The 22,792-nt window shown below is 42.2% G+C and overlaps 1 protein-coding gene across 2 annotated transcripts in view; it reads left to right on the top strand.

Annotated features, from left to right (window-relative positions):
- Positions 1 to 22,792, top strand: part of LOC140374420 (ankyrin repeat and IBR domain-containing protein 1-like) — a 38,638-nt gene that overhangs the window by 5,496 nt on the left and 10,350 nt on the right. For both annotated transcript variants that reach the window (XM_072461310.1, XM_072461308.1), the window contains exons 4-11: positions 107 to 289; positions 2,218 to 2,335; positions 2,827 to 3,035; positions 3,909 to 3,997; positions 4,066 to 4,210; positions 4,487 to 4,653; positions 5,673 to 5,761; positions 8,423 to 8,553. In XM_072461310.1, the coding sequence (XP_072317411.1) occupies positions 107 to 289; positions 2,218 to 2,335; positions 2,827 to 3,035; positions 3,909 to 3,997; positions 4,066 to 4,210; positions 4,487 to 4,653; positions 5,673 to 5,761; positions 8,423 to 8,553 (1,131 nt within the window). The remainder of the gene's footprint in view (positions 1 to 106; positions 290 to 2,217; positions 2,336 to 2,826; positions 3,036 to 3,908; positions 3,998 to 4,065; positions 4,211 to 4,486; positions 4,654 to 5,672; positions 5,762 to 8,422; positions 8,554 to 22,792) is intronic.

Raw genomic sequence — 22,792 nt, 5'->3', positions numbered from 1 at the left:
CGCAGATATAAGTACACAATATTTATTCTTAATATGCAATAAATCTAAAACCAAACAATAAAGTGTTATCTCCTCATATATGGCTGTTTTGTGTTGAATTTTTCAGTTCCTGGTGCAGCAAGAGGCAGACCTGTTTGCTGAGAATGAGAACCGCGAGACTCCGTGTGACTGTGCAGAGAAGCAGTGCCACACAGAGCTGGCCCTGTGCCTGGAGTCGCAGATGGTCTTCTCTCTGGCCCCCGAGGCGGAGGGTATAGAAGCCGAGTACGCAGCCCTCGACAGAAGAGAGGTACAAAATACCAACGGACATCGGAGCACACACACTCAATTGGTGTCACTTGAAGCTTGTAAAATGCCTGAAATATTTTAGGAGGTTTAGTTGGGCGGAAACTATAAACGGAATCGGATAAACCTCCCATTTTCCACAGACCTACTCTTGCTGTGGCAAATGTTCTGTATAGGTTATCCAAACTCTGTGAAATGCTGAACTCATACAAGTTACTGCTTTAAATCTGAAAATGTGGCACTCCATTGGTGAAGATTCAAATGTGCTTGCTCAAATATGAACCAAAATGTGTATACTGAGGACCCCTCATTTTGCAACAGTTTTTGAAATGTTTAAATAACAGTGTTTCACAGCTGTTTTCTGGTCCAGCAGTCAGACGTCAGGGCTAACACCAGAGCCTCAGTGGGAGTTGTGTAGTTCCAAAGTTTAAAACCTCATTTGCACAAGCCAATTTGTCTTTTAACGGGTCTAGACCATTGGTTCGTGTTGACGCTGCTCCTCAGTGCAGCGCAGTGAAGAGCTCCTGTTCCTCCACATACACATAAAACACCTAAAATCTCAAAACTGTTAATGCTCAAAGTGTTTTTTGAGTGATGAGACGAGCCACAGCTCCACGCACGCATGCTCGCTCTTCTCTTTTGCACATGTTGGTGCGAGATTGACTTGAGGTTTTTCTTAAAGATTGGGGATGTTTATGAATTTTCTATCAGTTTTTTAACCTGTTCTATCAGTATATTAACCTGTGTGTCCTATTTGAAGCGAGAGCCGTGCAGATACGGGAAACTTGCCTCTGTCTCGCCTGATACTCGTTTGCTTTTTAGATGAGTTTCCTGCTGCACCCATTTTGCTTGTTTCTTCCCTCCCTTTCCGAGGCCAAAACTTACTCCGGTGATGGTTCCCTTCTGTAGATAAAATAGCATTATCTGACTAATCTAGTATAATGTTGCTTATGTATTAACATTGCTTCCCTTCCATGCTTTGTGCTTAAATATGGCATGTGCACGGCGTGTTTTTGGGGGTGTGGGTCATTAATGGAGAAGTTAGTGGCAAAATGAATGAAATAAAAACAATAATGCTTTCTGCTGAGGGTTCTCCGCAGAGTTTCTCATACAGGGCGAGCTCTTGATGCAGAGCGCAGCGGTGTGGACATGGGCTGGGTCACCAGAATACAACTTTGACTAGACTGGAATTCTCGTCCCTCGTTACTAAAACAGCTGACTGACATTTTCAGCAGGACTCTGAAACTGTAATTAAAGTCAGGCCAGAGCTGGCTTTTAGATAGGATTTGAAAACACCCCGATAATCCAAATAATTTTGTCCGGGGGTACGGGGACCGACTAGGTGAAAAAACGAGTAGCTTCGGTATTCTCCAGACCAAGGCTTGGCAGCCAATCAGAGCCAAGCACACAAATTTCGTCGATCAATCAGCGCGCAGCATGCAAATTTTCACTTGTAAACAGTAAACTACAATGGCGGACTATTGTCAAATGCTTCCCGGCCCGATTTAATAATAATATTCCCTTTTTTTCTAAGATTTATTAATAAAATGGCTGTCCCTGCACTCGTCCATCCCTGCCCGTCCACATTTTAAAATACCCCATCCAAAATACGGGAAAAAGCCTGGGCCAGAGCTGCTCACATAATGTTTTAAATGTTCCTTGTTTCTGTTTTTGTTTTATGTAACTCTACTCTAGAACCTTTCATTCTGGGCTAAACCCTTTAAAGCCCCCTACAGGTGTTGGAGATTAGTGTGTGCTATAACACTTAAAACAATGCATCCGGTGGAATTGCTAGGTCCATATCAAACAAATAAACAAACAAACAAATAAATAATAAAAGATAAAATACTGTAAAGCATTTCATACTGCCACCTGCTAGCTCATCCTTTAGTTGCGCTCTAAATAAAATTGTCTATATGTTCTGCTCTGTAGCTGTATGAGGGCTTGCGGCCTCAAGACCTCCGGAGGCTGAAGGACATGTTGATAGTGGAGACGGCTGACATGCTCCAGGCCCCTCTCTTCACCGCAGAGGCTCTACTGCGAGCTCATGGTACAGTCAAACACACAAACTAGAAGTTATATGCACCATATTCAGAAACTCACAATCTAAATGTCATAACTATTAGATTCTAGACACATTTAACGTATCGATGAGTTTTAATTGAAAGAAAATGAGGAGAATTGTAATATTCATTATCTAAACGAGACCATTTAGAGACCAGGGCATTTCATTGCTGCAAAGGAGTTTTCGCAGGCTGATAATGGCCTATTTGCTCTGTTGACTGGGTTACATGTTTCTTTTTTTAAGAACAGACAATATAGACTACCCACAGTTTGCACGTCCTGCAGTTTGCCCGCAAGAAGGCACATTGTCGGATTGGACTAAAGTAGAAACCCTGATGGCTCCTGGTCTTTGCAGATGGATGAGTCAGCAAAGTGTATTTTTCTGTACAGAGTTTCAGACCCTATAGTGAGACATAACTATTGTATTCATTGTTGTATTGTGCCATTGATATAGTCCTGTCATCTTTCTATACACAGACTGGGACAGAGAGAAGCTGTTGGAAGCCTGGATGAAAGATGCAGAGGAATGCTGTCAACGTTCAGGGGTGCAAATGCCCAACCCGCCCCCTAGTGGCTGCAATGCATGGGACACGCTGCCCTCTCCCCGCACGCCACGGACCGCTCGCTCTTCTATTACTTCTCCAGACCAAATAAGCCTCATGCCTGCAGATGAAGAGGCAGCCCTGGTATGAATACACACTTCACATTATATGTCTGAAGCAGCTGAACGCCACAGTATCTACAGATGTCATTTTCTAAGCTACAAATGTTTGAACAAATGCCTTTGTTCAAACTACACTTGAACATATATACTGTATATTTTAAATGGAATGAAGAATGAAGACGCTACAGAAAAATAATTGAATACAATGGTTTGCGGCCATATTTCTCAACTAACTAAGTTCCAGTGTTCACAATACCTCGTAAATTAGATGCATCTCCTTCTTAACTTTTCCATCCATCCATTTTTTACCGCTTGTTCCCTTTCGGGGTCGCAGGGTTCTTAACTTTTATTAAAGCTAAATGACTTGACAATTCATATTTGCTTTCAGGATCTTCAATAACCGTTGATCCCAATCTGGGATTGTTTAGCTTGTTTTTAGAAAATATAAAAGTTTACAAAGCAAGCATTTTAATCAGTAAAACTTTTTTCATTTTATTTAGTGACCTGTTATTAATGGATATTAGCCCCTGATAGAATACATTTGTCTTGAAATCGAGAATCTGGCAGCCCTTATTGAGCCTCTAAAAAGATGTGTCTTGTGCCAGTCGACTGTGTTCTACTCAAGGGCCCGTTTAAAGGTTACACTTGATATATCTCATTCTGCTCTTTTTCAAATCAATACTTACATTGTTGAGGCACACTTGCTCCTTTATTTCTTTTGTCAGGCCCAGGCTTCTTTATAACAAGAGCTCCGTGTATTGGGGTGGGCACATTTTGCATGATTCCGCTCATTAATTCCCTTTCCAATGCAAAAATTTCAGTGCTGGCTCTTTTTTCAAACATTTTGATCAGTTTAGCCTTTGTACAATTGAATGCCTTTTCATTTGTATTTCAGTGCGGTATCTGCATGTCTTCCTTCTCCGTTTTTGAAGAGTCCGTTGACATGCCCTGTGGTCACGAGTTTTGCAGAGCATGCTGGGAAGGGTAGGTTTTAAAGGTTTAACCCTTTCTGATAATTTCAATTGTGATTTTTAAAAACTATGCCTCTGCAGATTTCTGAATTTGAAGATTCAGGAGGGTGAGGCTCACAATATCTTCTGCCCTGCGTTTGCCTGCTACCAACTTGTGCCTGTGGAAGTCATCGAGAGTGTTGTGTCAAGAGAGATGGACAGGCGCTATCTCCAGTTTGACATAAAGGTAATGAATAAATAAATAGGTTGTATTCAATATTGTTTAAAAGCATACACAGATATAAATGGAAAAATAATGTTGCATTTGACAGCACTGAGCAACACAAATGCATGTTTAAACTTTGGTCAATTAGAATACATGTATTTTTTGTTGTTGTTATACATTGGTACTGACATTTATTATTGTCTTTCATTTTTATTTGAAATACTTTAGTTTCTACTTCTGGTTTACATATAATTTCCCATCAGTATGTTCCAGTTCGACATTGTTCTTTGTTATCAGGCCTTTGTGGAGAATAACCCTGCGATTCGATGGTGTCCGATGGCGGGCTGTGAGAGGGCAGTGAGGCTGAATACACAGGGTCCTGGAAGTTCTACCTCAGACTCGCTCAGCTTCCCCCTCCTCAGGGCCCCCGCCGTGGACTGTGGCAAAGGGCACCTCTTCTGCTGGTCAGTGTCAATCCCTACATTGCTGATTGCAATTGTGGACAAACACATCAGGGGCTTGGGTAAAAGTTTTAGAACGTTTCCGGAAAGTTTTAACAGTCAAATTCACTTCAGTGTTGGTAGAATAATAGAAGCCACAGCCTCACATTAGCCTCTCTCTCTCTATCGTATTGTACAGTCAACAACACCCCTAAAACTGAACTATTAAAACACTGAAGAAGCTGCGTCTCTGCTCCACTTCACTGTTTTTAGATAGACAATGTCCTCAGAGTTCCACTGTCCACATGTTAAAACCTATTGTTTGTTTGCTTCCAATCATTTCTGTGGCTCTGGTGAAAGAAAGGATAATGTGGAGCTGCGTTTAACATTTGGGTCATAAGTGCTCTCATTTTTCTTTTATCTTTTTCTTTTTATCTTGGAACATAACATCTAAAACAGACCTTGCTGTATATATTTTTTGCCTACCAGGGGGGCGCGCACAAGTCAAAAATCCTGGAAGAAGACAATAACTGCATCACTCATATTGATGCGAAATCAGAGGACATTGGTGATATCTGTGAATTTGTTCATGTTTCGGTATTGGTCGGATATTTGCAAATTCACAAATATTTATTAGCGCCAATAGTCCTCCAAAGTCTTGTTCCCAAATTGTCCTCAGTGCATCAGATGTGTGTTTTTAAACTACTGAGAAGCACAATAAAGATAAATGCCTGTGTGTTTACACAATCATCATTAAAGATGCAACAAGTGGTATTATATCAGAAATAAATACATGGAAATTAAAATACATAATTATTTCTTACAAACAGAATTTCTAAACTTGACTTTCTTAACACAAACGCTGTTAAGATTATAGTCTAGATATGAAAATGTAGTTTAGGTTCTTGCAACGCAATATTTTATACAACCCCATTTGTTGTGATGTGAACTAATAAGTAAGTAATAATAAGTAACTAATAAGGCTTTTGTATGTTTGTCCTACCATATAAGTCATGTTTTTTCCCCAACAATTGTGAATCTAGGGCGTGTCAAGGCGAGGCCCATGAGCCCTGCGACTGTGAAATCTGGACATCCTGGCTGCAGAAAGTCTCCGAGATGAAACCCCAGGAGTGTAAGTCTACATCTTAAGATAATTTGTTTTAAATTGTATGAACAACGATTTCAAGTGGCCTGTTTGATCTACAAGGTCTTTCACCGTTTGGCACCTCCACATTATAATAATAATAATAATAATAATAATATTCCACTCTGAGTGAGGGATTGAATGGATTTCCTATCTTTAAGAAAAACATTTAATTATGGTTGAGGGAGACGCATGTCATGTTAATATTATCAAACAAATCTCCTGAATGGGTAACAGTGCAATGTAGGGGTGTGCAATAGGTATCAGTGCAATATGGGGCCATGTGCAATACAGATCAATTGTGTTCTAATCTTTGTCCGTCACTCTGAGTTATGTATTGTTGAATGTTTGTACTAACATGATCAATCCTTTTTGCCTGTTTCTGTTCAGCTGTAAATGGATTGTGTAAATATTGTGTGTACCGTATTTTCTGGACCAAAAGTTGCTCTGAAGTATAAGTCGCACCAGCCAGAAAATGCATAATAGAGAAGAAATAAACATATATAAGTCACATTTTTGGGGGAAATGTACTAGCTAAAATCCAAGAACAAGAACGGACATTAATCTCGAAATGCAATTTAAAATAATAACTAAGATTAAAGAACATGATGAATAGGTGTAAATATGCTAACTTAACACCATTAGATACATGACCCACAGACAACGAACTGTAACAAACTGTCATAAGTGTCTCAACAAATATGTCAATGTAACATATTAACAGTTATTCAGATAACTATAGCATAAAGAACATGCTAACAAGTTTACCAAAGCATCAGTATTACCCCAAATCACTAAATCCACTAAATTCTTCTTCCTCTGTGTCACTTCTAAACAATTCCGCAAACTCTGGAGGTAGAGGAAATGCCTGTTCTTCTTCTGCGTCGCTTAGAGCCTAAAGGGCCCTCTTGCGGTTGTCAGTGTGAAAATAATCAACATGTGAAATGCGGTGGCCAGTGTGAAGATAACAGATAATATCACATATATGTCGCTCTGGAGTATAAGTCGCACCCCGGCCAAAACTATGAAAAAGACTTATAGTCCAGAAAATGCTGTATTTTATCTTTGTGTCAACATGCCAGGGGGTCTCATGATGGAAATAACTCTAAAGCTATAATCTAGCATAGTTATGTTTGTTTAAATTTTAATTTACAATGCATTGTTCCCCCTTTTACCTTTTTAAAAAAAATAAATATACCAGGCTCAAATTACACACAGTGCAGCTTCGGTGCAGCCTCAGCCTTTCTGTAGAATTATACGTACGAGAGGAGCTCAAACTTCACCTTGTGCAGTGCAGTGGTGCTGGTGGAAGTGTGCTGTGCCCTCCGAAAGCCTTCTTCCTATATTAATGATTAGTTATCACTTGAGCACGTGGTCTTGCAAGTCGTCTATCAAAGCCTGTGACCGCAACAGTACCACAGAGCTCCGGTCCTAATGTGAGCCATCCACCGCAAGAACACCACACCAACACATCAGCTGGAGCCGGGCCGGGTGCAGTGTGAGCGGGGCAAGTTATTCATAAATCAATGTGTTCTGATATTAAGGGCATTAAATTCCAATGCATTTTATTATTCAGCACAATAAAACATACATCTAAACAAATGCCTATCCCTGTTTTAGGGAAATGCCTGCATTGAGATACGTATTGTATCGTGAGGCACTTTGCAACAGCTAGCCCTATGGGACAATATACAGTTTTGCAATATTTGGCAATACGGTTTGTTGTGGTGTTGTTTATTGTGATGCACATATTTGCTGTCAATAGTGAATGTAAATTCCACCAGAACAGAAGAGGGCAGCGCTGTTCATCCAAGTTCTTGATCTGTCTAACACTATGACATGCAATATTAGTAAAATGGACTTTGGTGGTATTTTGTGTTATATGTACATATGTGTTGCGGACTGTGAAAGCTGTTGTTTGTATCAGTATTGTTAATACCAACGTGGTGCTGATTAGTTTAAACAAAAGAGCGTTAGCTTGTATTTCAGCCCCAGCCATATTTTTATGCCATATTTTTATGTGCATTAATTTTGTGCAAATACCAGATTGATTTATAGACAGAGAAAAGTAGTTTTATAATATTGAACTACTATTGACTATTTATTGCAATTATGTATTGCAGTTTGTATTGTATTGTATTGTATTGTATTGTATTGTGACATGCCAGCCTGACTCGGTGCCATGCTAATGTTTGATAATGTACCGGGTTTCCTATTTTTTTTATGCTAGTAAATTTTGATTAGGAGCTGAATGTGTACATACAGTTATTAAAAGTATCCGTACTAATGATTTATTCTTTTTCAGAATCAACCATTTTAAAGTTGTACATTTTTAGAAACAGACCTTGTATGGTTTAGATTGCTTTGGCTCAAAACACATGTTTATTTTTAGGAGTAGAAGCTGAGTGATAAAAGCAACCGCACTGTAGTATTCATATTTTGTTCTATTTGAGTTCCACTTGATACTCTTGTTATCTGGCACTACAAACATCACGTCTCAAGCTCTATGAGAATAACGTACTTGATTTAGTGCTCTATGGAAAACCGGAGACACAACTAACAATGTATAAGCAATGAACCCTATTGAAGCCCAACATTGCATTTGTTCCTGATTAAGGTTCTATTTGTGCTCCTCTCCTTATGCTGAAGTGGCTGGTGTGAGTGAAGCTTACGAGGATGCCGCCAACTGCCTCTGGTTACTCAGTAACTCCAAACCCTGTGCCAACTGCAAGTCTCCTATTCAGAAGAACGAGGGCTGCAACCACATGCAGTGTGCCAAGGTATGTTTTAGTGTTCTGATGCGACTTTAACATTAAAACTAAAATGTGTCTGTAACTCTAAAAATTATAATAATAATTATACAAGTACAGAGTATAGACCACAAGTTTGGACACACACCGCTCTCTGGGAACTCCTTCAAGACTGATGGAAGACCATTTCAGGTGACTACCTCTTGAAGCTCATCAAGAGAATGCCAAGAGTGTGCAAAGCTGTAGTAATCAAAGCTAAAGGTGGCTACTTTGAAGAACCTAGAATATAAGACATATTTTCAGTTGTTTCACACTTTTTTTAAGTATATGATTCCACATGTGTTAATTCATAGTTTTGATGCCCTCAGTGCGAATCTACAATTTTAATAGTCATGAAAATAAAAAACTCTTTGAATGATAAGGTGTGTCCAAACGTTTGGTCTGTACTGTATATATATTTTATTATGTAGTATGAGTAATATATATGAATGAGAGCATAATTGAGAGCAAAGTTGCATGTAGCCGTTCACACTGACGGGTACTGTTGCTAGCTGCTGTTGAAGTGGTTCTGTAATTATGGCTTTCAAATGAGGTATAACATAAGATGTGATAGTGGCTGTTGACATTAGCATTGGCCTTGGCATTAAAAGTCTTTAAATGCACCAAGAAAAGATTAGATTAGGTTAGCCTTTAATGTTCCCATAGCAACATTTGTCCTCTGAGATGTCCACGATCATCTCCACTGTCTTCTGGGCATTGAGCTCCAGTTTGTTACCTCTGCATCAGGACACAAGCTGGTCCACTTCTCTCCCGTAGACAGACTCATCCCCGTCCGAGATGAGCCCGTATCTACTCTGTCAAAGCAGGGTTATATTTTACATCAACCTGGGTTGCAGCCGTGGAGACATTTAAGTGATTGACCTCTATAATGAGACTTGTGAGTTTGTATCCAGTGACGCACAAGTGGTAAAAGTTCATTCATTTATAACCATACTTGAAACGTTGGCACATTTGAATCATAATCATATTTCATAAAAAGTGGGACTGAATTTTATTGAAATCTGAAGGGTAATGTGGAAATTCTATCAGCAGGTGTGTGCATGTAATAATGTAATTACAAAATGTGCATTATTAGGCCCGAGCACCACAAGCTGGCGAGAGGCCTATTAATCTCGCAAGGCCGTGCAAAGCACGGCTGCGAAAGTGCGCACATAGTGCGCACGAAATCGAGCGCGAAGCGCTCGCCCACTTCCAAACACTCACTAACGCACTCCTTCACTCACGCACGCCCCGTGCATACTAATTAGTAGTAGGAAAATGGAACATTACCGTTGTAAACGGGCGAAGCCGTGCAAAAGTGCGCACCAAACGAGCACTTTACATTCGCGGTCGTCATCCCCATATAAAGCACTCATTTGCCCTAAGTAGCTCACAAATACGTTCCCCATCTCTTGCATGTTCCGTGCATATAAGCATGTAATGCAAAAATTGAACAACATTACTGTATAGAGGGCCAAAAACACAAAGTGGGCGGAGCCCACTCAAAATTAACGAAAGTACCCCGTCAGTGACCAGGGACCCACACCATGAGGAGAAATGTATAGTTTATGATATTTGAAAAATGGGAAACATTGTTTTCGCATCGGAATATTTAGGCCCGAGCCCCAGCAGGGCGGAGGGCCTATTGCTCCCGCAACTGTCTGACCCCGTCGCCCCTGGCAAGTACAGTGAACAGGGTTATATTTTACATCAACCTGGGTTGCAGCCGTGGAGACATTACAGTGGGCAAGTACAGTGAACTAGCCCATGCCGAAGGCATGGATCATGCATACTTACTCCTGCTATGACAGAAATACGCCCATTCACTCATTGTTGACAACAGCAGCGCGAAGCGCTGCATTCCTCCAAAATCACGCCTGGCATCGTCCTGTACGCGAGAGTCCATGCCGCTTGTTTCTGCTCAAATCAATGGAAGTCTATGGGGAGTGGGCGGGGCATCCCGACGAAATAGGGAGTGACGAGCGTGTAAGCGCTCGTAATGATGATTCCACCCCATGGCGGCATGGGGAAGGCTTAGAGCTTTCAAACGATGTATAATTTGTTGTTATAGTGAAAACGGCTATATTGTTTTTGCTAAAAATATTATTATCAGGCCCGAGCCCCAGCAGGGCGGAGGGCCTATTGCTCCCGCAACTGTCTGACCAAACATGCGGGCGCAGCCCGCATGTTTGGTACCCCGTCGGCCCTGGCAAGTACAGTGAACTAGCCCATGCCGAAGGCATGGATCATGCATACTTACTCCTGCTATGACAGAAACAATGAGTGAATGGGCGTAGCCCATTCACTCATTGCTGACAACAGCAGCGCGAAGCGCTGCATTCCTCCAAAAACCCTCCTGGCATCGTCCTGTACGCAAGAATCCATGCCGCAGGCATGGGCCATGCTTGTATCTGCTCAAATCAATGGAAGTCTATGGGGAGTGGGCGGGGCATCCCGACGGAATAGGGAGTGACGAGCTCGTAAGCGCTCGTAATGATGATTCCACCCCATGGCGGCATCGGGAAGGCTTAGAGCTTTCAAACGATGTATAATTTGTTGTTATAGTGGAAACGGCTATATTGTTTTTGCTAAAAATATTATTTTTTTTATTATTAGGCCCGAGCCCCAGCAGGGCGGAGGGCCTATTGCTCCCGCAACGCTGCCGAAGGCAGAGTTGCAACTGTCTGTTTGGTACCCCGTCGCCCCTGGCAAGTACAGTGAACTAGCCCATGCCGAAGGCATGGATCATGCATACTTACTCCTGCTATGACAGAAATAGTCAACAATTTGTTGACAACAGCAGCGCGAAGCGCTGCATTCCTCCAAAAACCCTCCTGGCATCGTCCTGTACGCGAGAGTCCATGCCGCAGGCATGGGCCATGCTTGTATTTGCTCAAATCAATGGAAGTCTATGGGGAGTGGGCGGGGCATCCCGACGGAATAGGGAGTGACGAGCGCGTAAGCGCTCGTAATGATGATTCCACCCCATGACGGCATGGGGAAGGCTTAGAGCTTTCAAACGATGTATAATTTGTTGTTATAGTGGAAACGGCTATATTGTTTTTGCTAAAAATATTATTATTATTAGGCCCGAGCCCCAGCAGGGCGGAGGGCCTATTGCTCCCGCAACGCTGCCGAAGGCAGCGTTGCAACTGTCTGACCAAACATGCGGGCGCAGCCCGCATGTTTGGTACCCCGTCGCCCCTGGCAAGTACAGTGAACTAGCCCATGCCGAAGGCATGGATCATGCATACTTACTCCTGCTATGACAGAAATAGTCAACAATTAGTGAATGGGCGTAGCCCATTCACTAATTGTTGACAACAGCAGCGCGAAGCGCTGCATTCCTCCAAAAACCCTCCTGACATCGTCCCGTACGCGAGAATCCATGCCGCAGGCATGGGCCATGCTTGTTTCTGCTCAAATCAATGGAAGTCTATGGGGAGTGGGCGGGGCATCCCGACGGAATAGGGAGTGACGAGCGCGTAAGCGCTCGTAATGATGATTCCACCCCATGGCGGCATCGGGAAGGCTTAGAGCTTTCAAACGATGTATAATTTGTTGTTATAGTGAAAACGGCTATATTGTTTTTGCTAAAAATATTATTATTATTTTTCTTGTTCTTCATCGCTTTGATCTCTAATTTGACCCCCTGAACATGCTCAAAAACTCACCAAACTTTGCCCAAAATTCAGAATCGGCGAAAAATTTTATTTTTTCTGGGCCATTTTTTTTTTCGTAAAAAAATGGCGCGACAGCGCCACCGACAAAAGTCAAAATACATTGCGCCTATGGGAGACGCCCCGAGGTCAACTTTGGCGTAAAGCTACGAAATTCGGGACACGCATTCCTCTCGTGAGGACGAACAAAAAAAATCATTGTGGCCACGCCCCCAGACTTACCCTATGGCCGCCATCTTCCTTTGAAAATGAAAATACGCTGTGTTAGTCATTTTGTTCACGTCAAACTTTGACAAACTCCTCCTAGGGCGTTTTGCCCACCGACTTCAAAATCGGCGGACGTCCTCTGGACAAGTGGGGCATCTAAAGTTATTCAATTTTTTGAGATACCTTTAACGGTCTGTGTGCGGCGCAGCCGCAAAGTTGGACAACTTATTTTGGAATATTGCAGATCTAAAAATTGCTCCCATTTGATCAAAACCAGTCCGATTAGGACCAAATTTGAATCAGTTGTTAAACTTTCTAGTTTGGACCAGTTTAGGCTGACAAAATTGAAATGGCCGCGATAGCGCCCCCTACAGAGTGACCTTTAAATTAACATTGAAGGTCAAAAATTAGTTTTACCAAAATTGTCTAAACTTTACCCAAAATTCTATTTTGCCGTCCCGATCACAAAAGCCAATCACAAAAATGCCTAAATTTTTACGGCGTAGTCGTAGCGATGACAGAAACCTCCCATGTTATCCCTATGGGAAAACCACCAAATCTCTCAAATTACCACATTTTTATGTTTTACACTTCAACGAACTCCTCCTAGTGCGTTTTGCCCACCAACCTCAAAATCGGTGTACGTCCTCTAGACAAGTGGGGCATCTAAAGTTATCCAAATTTTAAGGATAACTTTTACGGTCTCTGTGCGACGGAGCCGCAAACGTTTCCCAGAATTCTGACTATTTGGCCTTCAGAGTGGCCTATAAACAATAGAGTTTTTCCAAATGACATGACATTTTGCACTAAATTCTAATTTGCCATCCTGATCATACAAGTATGAGAGCCAAAGTCATATTTTGTACGGCGTAACCGTAGCGTTGACAGAAACATCCCATGTTATCCTTATGGGAAAATCGTAGAATCGCTCAAATCACCACATTTTTACACTTCACACTTTAACAAACTCCTCCTAGGGCGATTGTCCGATCAAGCTCATATTTGGGGAAAATCATCTACACAAGCGGGCCATCAAAACTTACCCATATTTTGATTCTAAGTGCTACGGTCTCTGTGTGGCGGTCCCGCAAATATATGTCAGAAATGGGAAAACAGCGAAATCTCTAAAATGACCACATTTTCACGCTTCACACTTTCACCAACTCCTCCTAGGCCGATTGCCCGATCAAGCTCATATTTGGGGAAATCATCTACACAAATGGGGCATCAAAAGTTATCCATATTTTGATTTTAAGTGCTACGGTCTCTGTGCCGTGGAGCTGCAAATATACTGTCACAAATGGGAAAAACGCCAAATCCTTGAAATGTTCACATTTATGCTTCACACTTTAATGAACTCCTCTGTGGGCAATAGCTCGATCAAGCTCATATTTGGGAAAAATAATCTACACAAGCGGAGCATCAAAAGTTATCCATATTTTTATTCCAAGTGTCACGGTCTCTGTGCGCTGGAGCTGCATATTTGACCGACATTTGTGTTCATTTGCACTGGTTGTCCACATGTCCAATGTGTCGCTGTCTTAGTTCTTAGATAATTGCGTTAGCGCCATCTCTGTAAAATGCAGAGAGCAGAGTCGGAAGGCCGGCGGCCCGCGAGGGCCGTTGGATGCCGCTTGCGGCTTTAATTTTTCTTGTTCTTCATCGCTTTGAACTCTAATTTGACCCCCTGAACATGCTCAAAAACTCACCAAACTTTGCCCAAAATTCAGAATCGGCGAAAAATTTAATTTTTTCTGGGCCATTTTTTTTTTCGTTAAAAAATGGCGCGACAGCGCCACTGACAAAAGTCAAAATACATTGCGCCTATGGGAGACGCCCCGAGGTCAACTTTGACGTAAAGCTACGAAATTCGGGACACGCATTCCTCTCGTGAGGACAAACAAAAAAAATCATTGTGGCCACGCCCCCAGACTTACCCTATGGCCGCCATCTTCCTTTGAAAATGAAAATACGCTGTGTTAGTCATTTTGTTCACGTCAAACTTTGACAAACTCCTCCTAGGGCGTTTTGCCCACCGACTTCAAAATCGGCGGACGTCCTCTGGACAAGTGGGGCATCTAAAGTTATTCAATTTTTTGAGATACCTTTAACGGTCTGTGTGCGGCGCAGCCGCAAAGTTGGACAACTTATTTTGGAATATTGCAGATCTAAAAATTGCTCCCATTTGATCAAAACCAGTCCGATTAGGACCAAATTTGAATCAGTTGTTAAACTTTCTAGTTTGGACCAGTTTAGGCTGACAAAATTGAAATGGCCGCGATAGCGCCCCCTACAGAGTGACCTTTAAATTAACATTGAAGGTCAAAAATTAGTTTTACCAAAATTGTCTAAACTTTACCCAAAATTCTATTTTGCCGTCCCGATCACAAAAGCCAATCACAAAAATGCCTAAATTTTTACGGCGTAGTCGTAGCGATGACAGAAACCTCCCATGTTATCCCTATGGGAAAACCACCAAATCTCTCAAATTACCACATTTTTATGTTTTACACTTCAACGAACTCCTCCTAGTGCGTTTTGCCCACCAACCTCAAAATCGGTGTACGTCCTCTAGACAAGTGGGGCATCTAAAGTTATCCAAATTTTAAGGATAACTTTTACGGTCTCTGTGCGACGGAGCCGCAAACGTTTCCCAGAATTCTGACTATTTGGCCTTCAGAGTGGCCTATAAACAATAGAGTTTTTCCAAATGACATGACATTTTGCACTAAATTCTAATTTGCCATCCTGATCATACAAGTATGAGAGCCAAAGTCATATTTTGTACGGCGTAACCGTAGCGTTGACAGAAACATCCCATGTTATCCTTATGGGAAAATCGTAGAATCGCTCAAATCACCACATTTTTACACTTCACACTTTAACAAACTCCTCCTAGGGCGATTGTCCGATCAAGCTCATATTTGGGGAAAATCATCTACACAAGCGGGCCATCAAAACTTACCCATATTTTGATTCTAAGTGCTACGGTCTCTGTGTGGCGGTCCCGCAAATATATGTCAGAAATGGGAAAACAGCGAAATCTCTAAAATGACCACATTTTCACGCTTCACACTTTCACCAACTCCTCCTAGGCCGATTGCCCGATCAAGCTCATATTTGGGGAAATCATCTACACAAATGGGGCATCAAAAGTTATCCATATTTTGATTTTAAGTGCTACGGTCTCTGTGCCGTGGAGCTGCAAATATACTGTCACAAATGGGAAAAACGCCAAATCCTTGAAATGTTCACATTTATGCTTCACACTTTAATGAACTCCTCTGTGGGCAATAGCTCGATCAAGCTCATATTTGGGAAAAATAATCTACACAAGCGGAGCATCAAAAGTTATCCATATTTTTATTCCAAGTGTCACGGTCTCTGTGCGCTGGAGCTGCATATTTGACCGACATTTGTGTTCATTTGCACTGGTTGTCCACATGTCCAATGTGTCGCTGTCTTAGTTCTTAGATAATTGCGTTAGCGCCATCTCTGTAAAATGCAGAGAGCAGAGTCGGAAGGCCGGCGGCCCGCGAGGGCCGTTGGATGCCGCTTGCGGCTTTAATTTTTCTTGTTCTTCATCGCTTTGAACTCTAATTTGACCCCCTGAACATGCTCAAAAACTCACCAAACTTTGCCCAAAATTCAGAATCGGCGAAAAATTTAATTTTTTCTGGGCCATTTTTTTTTTCGTTAAAAAATGGCGCGACAGCGCCACTGACAAAAGTCAAAATACATTGCGCCTATGGGAGACGCCCCGAGGTCAACTTTGACGTAAAGCTACGAAATTCGGGACACGCATTCCTCTCGTGAGGACAAACAAAAAAAATCATTGTGGCCACGCCCCCAGACTTACCCTATGGCCGCCATCTTCCTTTGAAAATGAAAACACGCTGTGTTAGCCATTTTGTTCACGTCAAACTTTGACGAACTCCTCCTAGGGCGTTTTGCCCACCAACTTCAAAATCGGCGTACGTTCTCTGGACAAGTGGGGCATCTAAAGTTATCCAATTTTTTGAGATACCTTTTACGGTCTGTGTGCGGCGCAGCCGCAAAGTTGGACAACTTATTTTGGAATATTGCAGATCTAAAAATTGCTCCCATTTGATCAAAACCAGTCCGATTAGGACCAAATTTGAATCAGTTGTTAAACTTTCTAGTTTGGACCAGTTTAGGCTGACAAAATTGAAATGGGCGCGATAGCGCCCCCTACAGAGTGACCTTTAAATTAACATTGAAGGTCAAAAATTTGTTTTACCAAAATTTTCTAAACTTTACCCAAAATTCTATTTTGGCGTCCCGATCAAAAAAGCCAATCAGACAAATGCCTTAATTTTTACGGCGTAGTCGTAGCGATGACATAAATCTCCCATGTTATCCCTATGGGAAAACCGCTAAATCTCTCGAATATCCACATTTTTCTGTTTCAAACTTTGACGAACTCCTCCTAGTGCGTTTTGCCCACCGACCTCAAAATCGGTGTACGTCCTCTAGACAAGTGGGGCATCTAAAGTTATCCAAATTTTAAGGATAGCTTTTAAGGTCTCTGTGCGACGGAGCCTCAAACGTTTCCCAGAATTCTGACTATTTGGCCTTCAGAGTGGCCTATAAACAATAGAGTTTTTCCAAATGACATGATATTTTGCACAAAATTCTAATTTGCCATCCTGATCATAAAAGTATGAGGGACAAAGTCATATTTTGTACAGCGTAACCGTAGCCATGACAGAAATATCCCATGTTATCCTTATGGGAAAATCGCGAAATCCCTCAAATCACCACATTTTTACGCTTCACACTTTAACAAACTCCTCCTAGGGCGATTGTCCGATCAAACTCATATTTAGGGAAAATCATCTATACAAGCGGGGCATCAAAAGCTATCCATATTTTTATTCTAAGTGCTACGGTCTCTGTGTGGCGGACCCGCAAATATATGTCAGAAATGGGAAAACAGCGAAATCTCTAAAATGACCACATTTTTACGCTTCACACTTTAACAAACTCCTCCTAGGGCGATAGCTCGATCAAGTTCATATTTGGGGGAAATCATCTACACAAGGGAAGCATCAAAAGTTAGTCATATTTGGATTCTAAGTGCTACGGTCTCTGTGCCGTGGAGCTGCAAATATACTGTCACAAATGGGAAAAACGCTAAATCTATGAAATGTTCAAATTTATGCTTCACACTTTAACAAACTCCTCCGTGGGCAATAGCTCGATCAAGCTTTACTTTGGGAAATATCATCTACACAAGCGGGGCATCAAAAGTTATCCATATTTATATTCTAAGTGCTACGGTCTCTGTGCGGCGGAGCAGCACATTTGACTGACACTTGTGTTCATTTGCACTGGATTGGCCATGTCCAATGTGTCTCCGTCTGTCAAGTTCTTTTTTAATTCAACACAATAAGGGCGCCATCTTTATCAAGTCGAAAGCGCAGAGTCGGAAGGCCGGCGGCCCGCGAGGGCCGTTGGATGCCGCTTGCGGCTTTAATTTTTCTTGTTCTTCATCGCTTTGAACTCTAATTTGACCCCCTGAACATGCTCAAAAACTCACCAAACTTTGCCCAAAATTCAGAATCGGCGAAAAATTTAGTTTTTTCTGGGCCATTTTTTTTTCCGTTAAAAATGGCGCGACAGCGCCACCGACAAAAGTCAAAATACATTGCGCCTATGGGAGACGCCCCGAGGTCAACTTTGTCGTAGAGCTACGAAATTCGGAACACACATTCCTCTCGTGAGGACAAAAAAAAAATATTATTGTGGCCACGCCCCCAGATTTACCCTATGGCCGCCATCTTCCTTGGAAAATGAAAACACGCTGTGTTAGCCATTTTGTTCACGTCAAACTTTGACGAACTCCTCCTAGGGCGTTTTGCCCACCAACTTCAAAATCGGCGGACGTCCTCTGGACAAGTGGGGCATCTAAAGTTATCCAATTTTTTGAGATACCTTTTACGGTCTGTGTGCGGCGCAGCCACAAAGTTGGACAACTTATTTTGGAATATTGCAGGTCTAAAAATTGCTCCCATTTGATCAAAACCAGTCCGATTAGGACCAAATTTGAATCAGTTGTTAAACTTTCTAGTTTGGACCAGTTTAGGATGACAAAATTGAAATGGCCGCGATAGCGCCCCCTACAGAGTGACCTTTAAATTAACATTGAAGGTCAAAAATTAGTTTTACCAAAATTGTCTAAACTTTACCCAAAATTCTATTTTGCCGTCCCGATCACAAAAGCCAATCACAAAAATGCCTAAATTTTTACGGCGTAGTCGTAGCGATGACAGAAACCTCCCATGTTATCCCTATGGGAAAACCGCAAAATCTCTCAAATTACCACATTTTTATGTTTTACACTTCAACGAACTCCTCCTAGTGCGTTTTGCCCACCAACCTCAAAATCGGTGTACGTCCTCTAGACAAGTGGGGCATCTAAAGTTATCCAAATTTTAAGGATAACTTTTACGGTCTCTGTGCGACGGAGCCGCAAACGTTTCCCAGAATTCTGACTATTTGGCCTTCAGAGTGGCCTATAAACAATAGAGTTTTTCCAAATGACATGATATTTTGCACAAAATTCTAATTTGCCATCCTGATCATAAAAGTATGAGAGCCAAAGTCATATTATGTACGGCGTAACCGTAGCGATGACAGAAACATCCCATGTTATCCTTACGGGAAAATCGCTCAAATCACCACATTTTTACGCTTCACACTTTAACAAACTCCTCCTAGGGCGATTGTCAGATCAAACTCATATTTGGGGAAAATCATCTACACAAGCGGGGCATCAAAAGTTATCCATATTTTGATTTTAAGTGGTACGGTCTCTGTGCGGCGGCGCAGCAAATTTGACTGACACTTGTGTTGATTTGCACTGGATTGGCCATGTCCAATGTGTCGCCGTCTGTCAAGTTCTTTTTTAATTCAACACACAATAAGGGCGCCATCTTTATCAAGTCGAAAGCGCAGAGTCGGAAGGCCGGCGGCCCGCGAGGGCCGTTGGATGCCGCTTGCGGCTTTAATTAGGCCCGAGCGCCACAAGCTGGCGAGAGGCCTATTAATCTCGTAAGGCCGTGCGAAGCACGGCTGCGAAAGTGCGCACGTAGTGCGCACGAAATCGAGCGCGAAGCGCTCGCCCACTTCCAAACACTCACTAACGCACTCCTCCACTCATGCACGCCCCGTGCATACTAATTAGTAGTAGGAAAATGGAACATTACCGTTGTAAACGGGCGAAGCCCGTGCAAAAGTGCGCACTAAACGAGCACTTTACATTGAGATGACGACCGCGAAGCGGTCGTCATCCCCATATAAAGCACTCATTTGCGCTAAGTAGCTCACGAATACGTTCCCCATCTCTTGCATGTTCCGTGCATATAAACATGTAATGCAAAAATTGAACATTATTACTGTATAGAGGGCCAAAAACACAAAGTGGGCGGAGCCCACTCAAAATTAACGAAAGTACCCGTCAGTGACCAGGGACCCACACCATGAGGTAGGAAAGCGCGAGCGCTTTCCGAAAATGTATAGTTTATGATATTTGAAAAATGGGAAACATTGTTTTCGCATCGGAATATTATTCTTTCTTCTTCTCGGGACCAACCCCCCTATTTTTCACCCAGTGAACATTGACGAAAAGTCACAAAAATGTTCACACCTCTAAAAATCGTGCCTCTCTACATTCTGGCTATTTCCCTTTTCTAAAACAAAAAAAACTGGCGCGTCAGCGCCCCCAAATGTACCAAAAATGCATTGAGAGATGGGAAATGACCCAAAAAAAATCTGATCGTAGAATCATGAAATTTGGCGCCGAGGTAGATGGTGACAAGAGAAGTAAAAAATATTATTACGGCAACGCCGTCCACCCAACCAAATGTCGGCCATATTGGTTCAAAAATGGCTAAACATGACTTCGGAGTTTTTCCAAACGTCGTACTTTTACGAACTCCTCCCAGGGCGTTGGCTCTAAAAAGCTGAAATTTGGTGAAAATTTTACTGAGGAGTGGGACATCAAAAGTTATCCAAATTACATTGATACCTGTCACGGTCTCTGTGCGGCAAAGCCGCAAACTGTAGCTAGAATTTCAGAAATCTCCCTTATTTAAAATTTCTGCCGTTTGCGCAGATAAAGTCCGAATTGCGTCAAATTAGAATCAGTTGTTAAACTCTTTGCCCTAAACCTACTTGAAGTGAAATAAATTCATTTGGCGCCACAGCGCCCCCTACAGATTTTATATGGAGGTTAAATGTTTAGTTTTGCGAAATTATATGAAATTTGACACACAACTCAATTTTGGCAACCGCATCAAAAAAGTCAATGAGACCCATGTCATAATTGTTATGGCGTTGCCGTAACGATGACCGAAACCTTTCATGTTATTCCAATGGGGAAATCGCCAGAACATGTTTACACTTTAGACTTTCACAAACTCCTCCCAGGGCGTTAGACATATTAACCTGAAATTTGGTGAGACTCATCTTCAGGACCATCAAAAGTTATCCACATTTTCATTCAAAGAGTTACGGTGTCTGTGCGGCAAAGCCGCACATTTTGCCAAGAATTCAAAATAAAATAGCTTTTTGATGGTAAAACAAAGGGGAGAAGATGTGACAGCGTCACAGATTCAGCAGTAGGCGTAATGAAAGGACAATTGGGGCGCGTTAGCGCCCCCTCCTCTTGCGGCGTGGCGGCGGTGTGGCGAGGGCCGATCATTGCCGCTTGCGGCTATATTTAGGCCCGAGCGCCACAAGCTGGCGAGAGGCCTATTAATCTCGTAAGGCCGTGCGAAGCACGGCTGCGAAAGTGCGCACGTAGTGCGCACGAAATCGAGCGCGAAGCGCTCGCCCACTTCCAAACACTCACTAACGCACTCCTCCACTCATGCACGCCCCGTGCATACTAATTAGTTGTAGGAAAATGGAACATTACCGTTGTAAACGGGCGAAGCCCGTGCAAAAGTTCGCACTAAACGAGCACTTTACATTGGGATGACGACCGCGAAGCGGTCGTCATCCCCATATAAAGCACTCATTTGCGCTAAGTAGCTCACGAATACGTTCCCCATCTCTTGCATGTTCCGTGCATATAAGCATGTAATGCAAAAATTGAACATTATTACTGTATAGAGGGCCAAAAACACAAAGTGGGCGGAGCCCACTCAAAATTATCGAAAGTACCCGTCAGTGACCAGGGACCCACACCATGAGGTAGGAAAGCGCGAGCGCTTTCCGAAAATGTATAGTTTATGATATTTGAAAAATGGGAAACATTGTTTTCGCATCGGAATATTATTCTTTCTTTCTTTCTTTCTTCTTCTTCTTCTTCTTCTTCTTCTTCTTCTTCTCCGGACCAACCCCCCTATTTTTCACCCAGTGAACATTGACGAAAAGTCACAAAAATTTGCACACCTCTAAAAATCGTGCCTCTCTACATTCTGGCTATTTCCCTTTTCTAAAATAAAAAAAATTGGCGCGTCAGCGCCACCAAATGTACCAAAAATGCATTGAGAGATGGGAAATGACCCAAAAAAAATCTGATCGTAGAATCATGAAATTTGGCGCAGAGGTAGATGGTGACAAGAGAAGTAAAAAATATTATTACGGCAACGCCGTCCCCCGAACCAAATGTCGGCCATATTGCTTCAAAAATGGCTAATCATGACTTCGGAGTCTTTCCAAACGTCGTACTTTTACGAACTCCTCCCAGGGCGTTGGCCCTAAAAAGCTGAAATTTGGTGAAAATGCTACTGAGGAGTGGGACATCAAAAGTTATCCAAATTACATTGATACCTCTCACGGTCTCTGTGCGGCGAAGCCGCAAACTGTAACTAAAATTTCAGAAATCTCCCATATTTAAAATTTCTGCCGTTTGCGCAGATAAAGTCCGAATTGCGTCAAATTAGAATCAGTTGTTAAACTCTTTGCCCTAAACCTACTTGAAGTGAAATAAATTCATTTGGCGCCACAGCGCCCCCTACAGATTTTATATGGAGGTTAAATGTTTAGTTTTGCGAAATTATATGAAATTTGACACACAACTCAATTTTAGCATCCCCATCAAAAAAGTCAATGAGACCCATGTCATAATTGTTATGGCGTTGCCGTAACGATGACCGAAACCTCCCATGTTATTCCAATGGGGCCAGAACATGTTTACACTTTAGACTTTCACAAACTCCTCCCAGGGCGTCAGCCCTATTAACCTGAAATTTGGTGAGACTCATCTTCAGGACCATCAAAAGTTATCCACATTTTCATTCAAGAAATCAAAATAAAATTGCTTTTTGATGGTAAAACAAAGGGGAGAACATGTGACAGCGTCACAGATT

The sequence above is a fragment of the Eucyclogobius newberryi genome, unplaced genomic scaffold (assembly GCF_026437365.1).
Source record: "Eucyclogobius newberryi isolate DKJ021-1_F unplaced genomic scaffold, fEucNew1.0.hap1 SCAF_3, whole genome shotgun sequence".
NCBI classification, from domain to species: Eukaryota; Metazoa; Chordata; class Actinopteri; order Gobiiformes; family Gobiidae; genus Eucyclogobius; species Eucyclogobius newberryi.
This window is presented reverse-complemented; position numbering and strand designations above follow the sequence as displayed.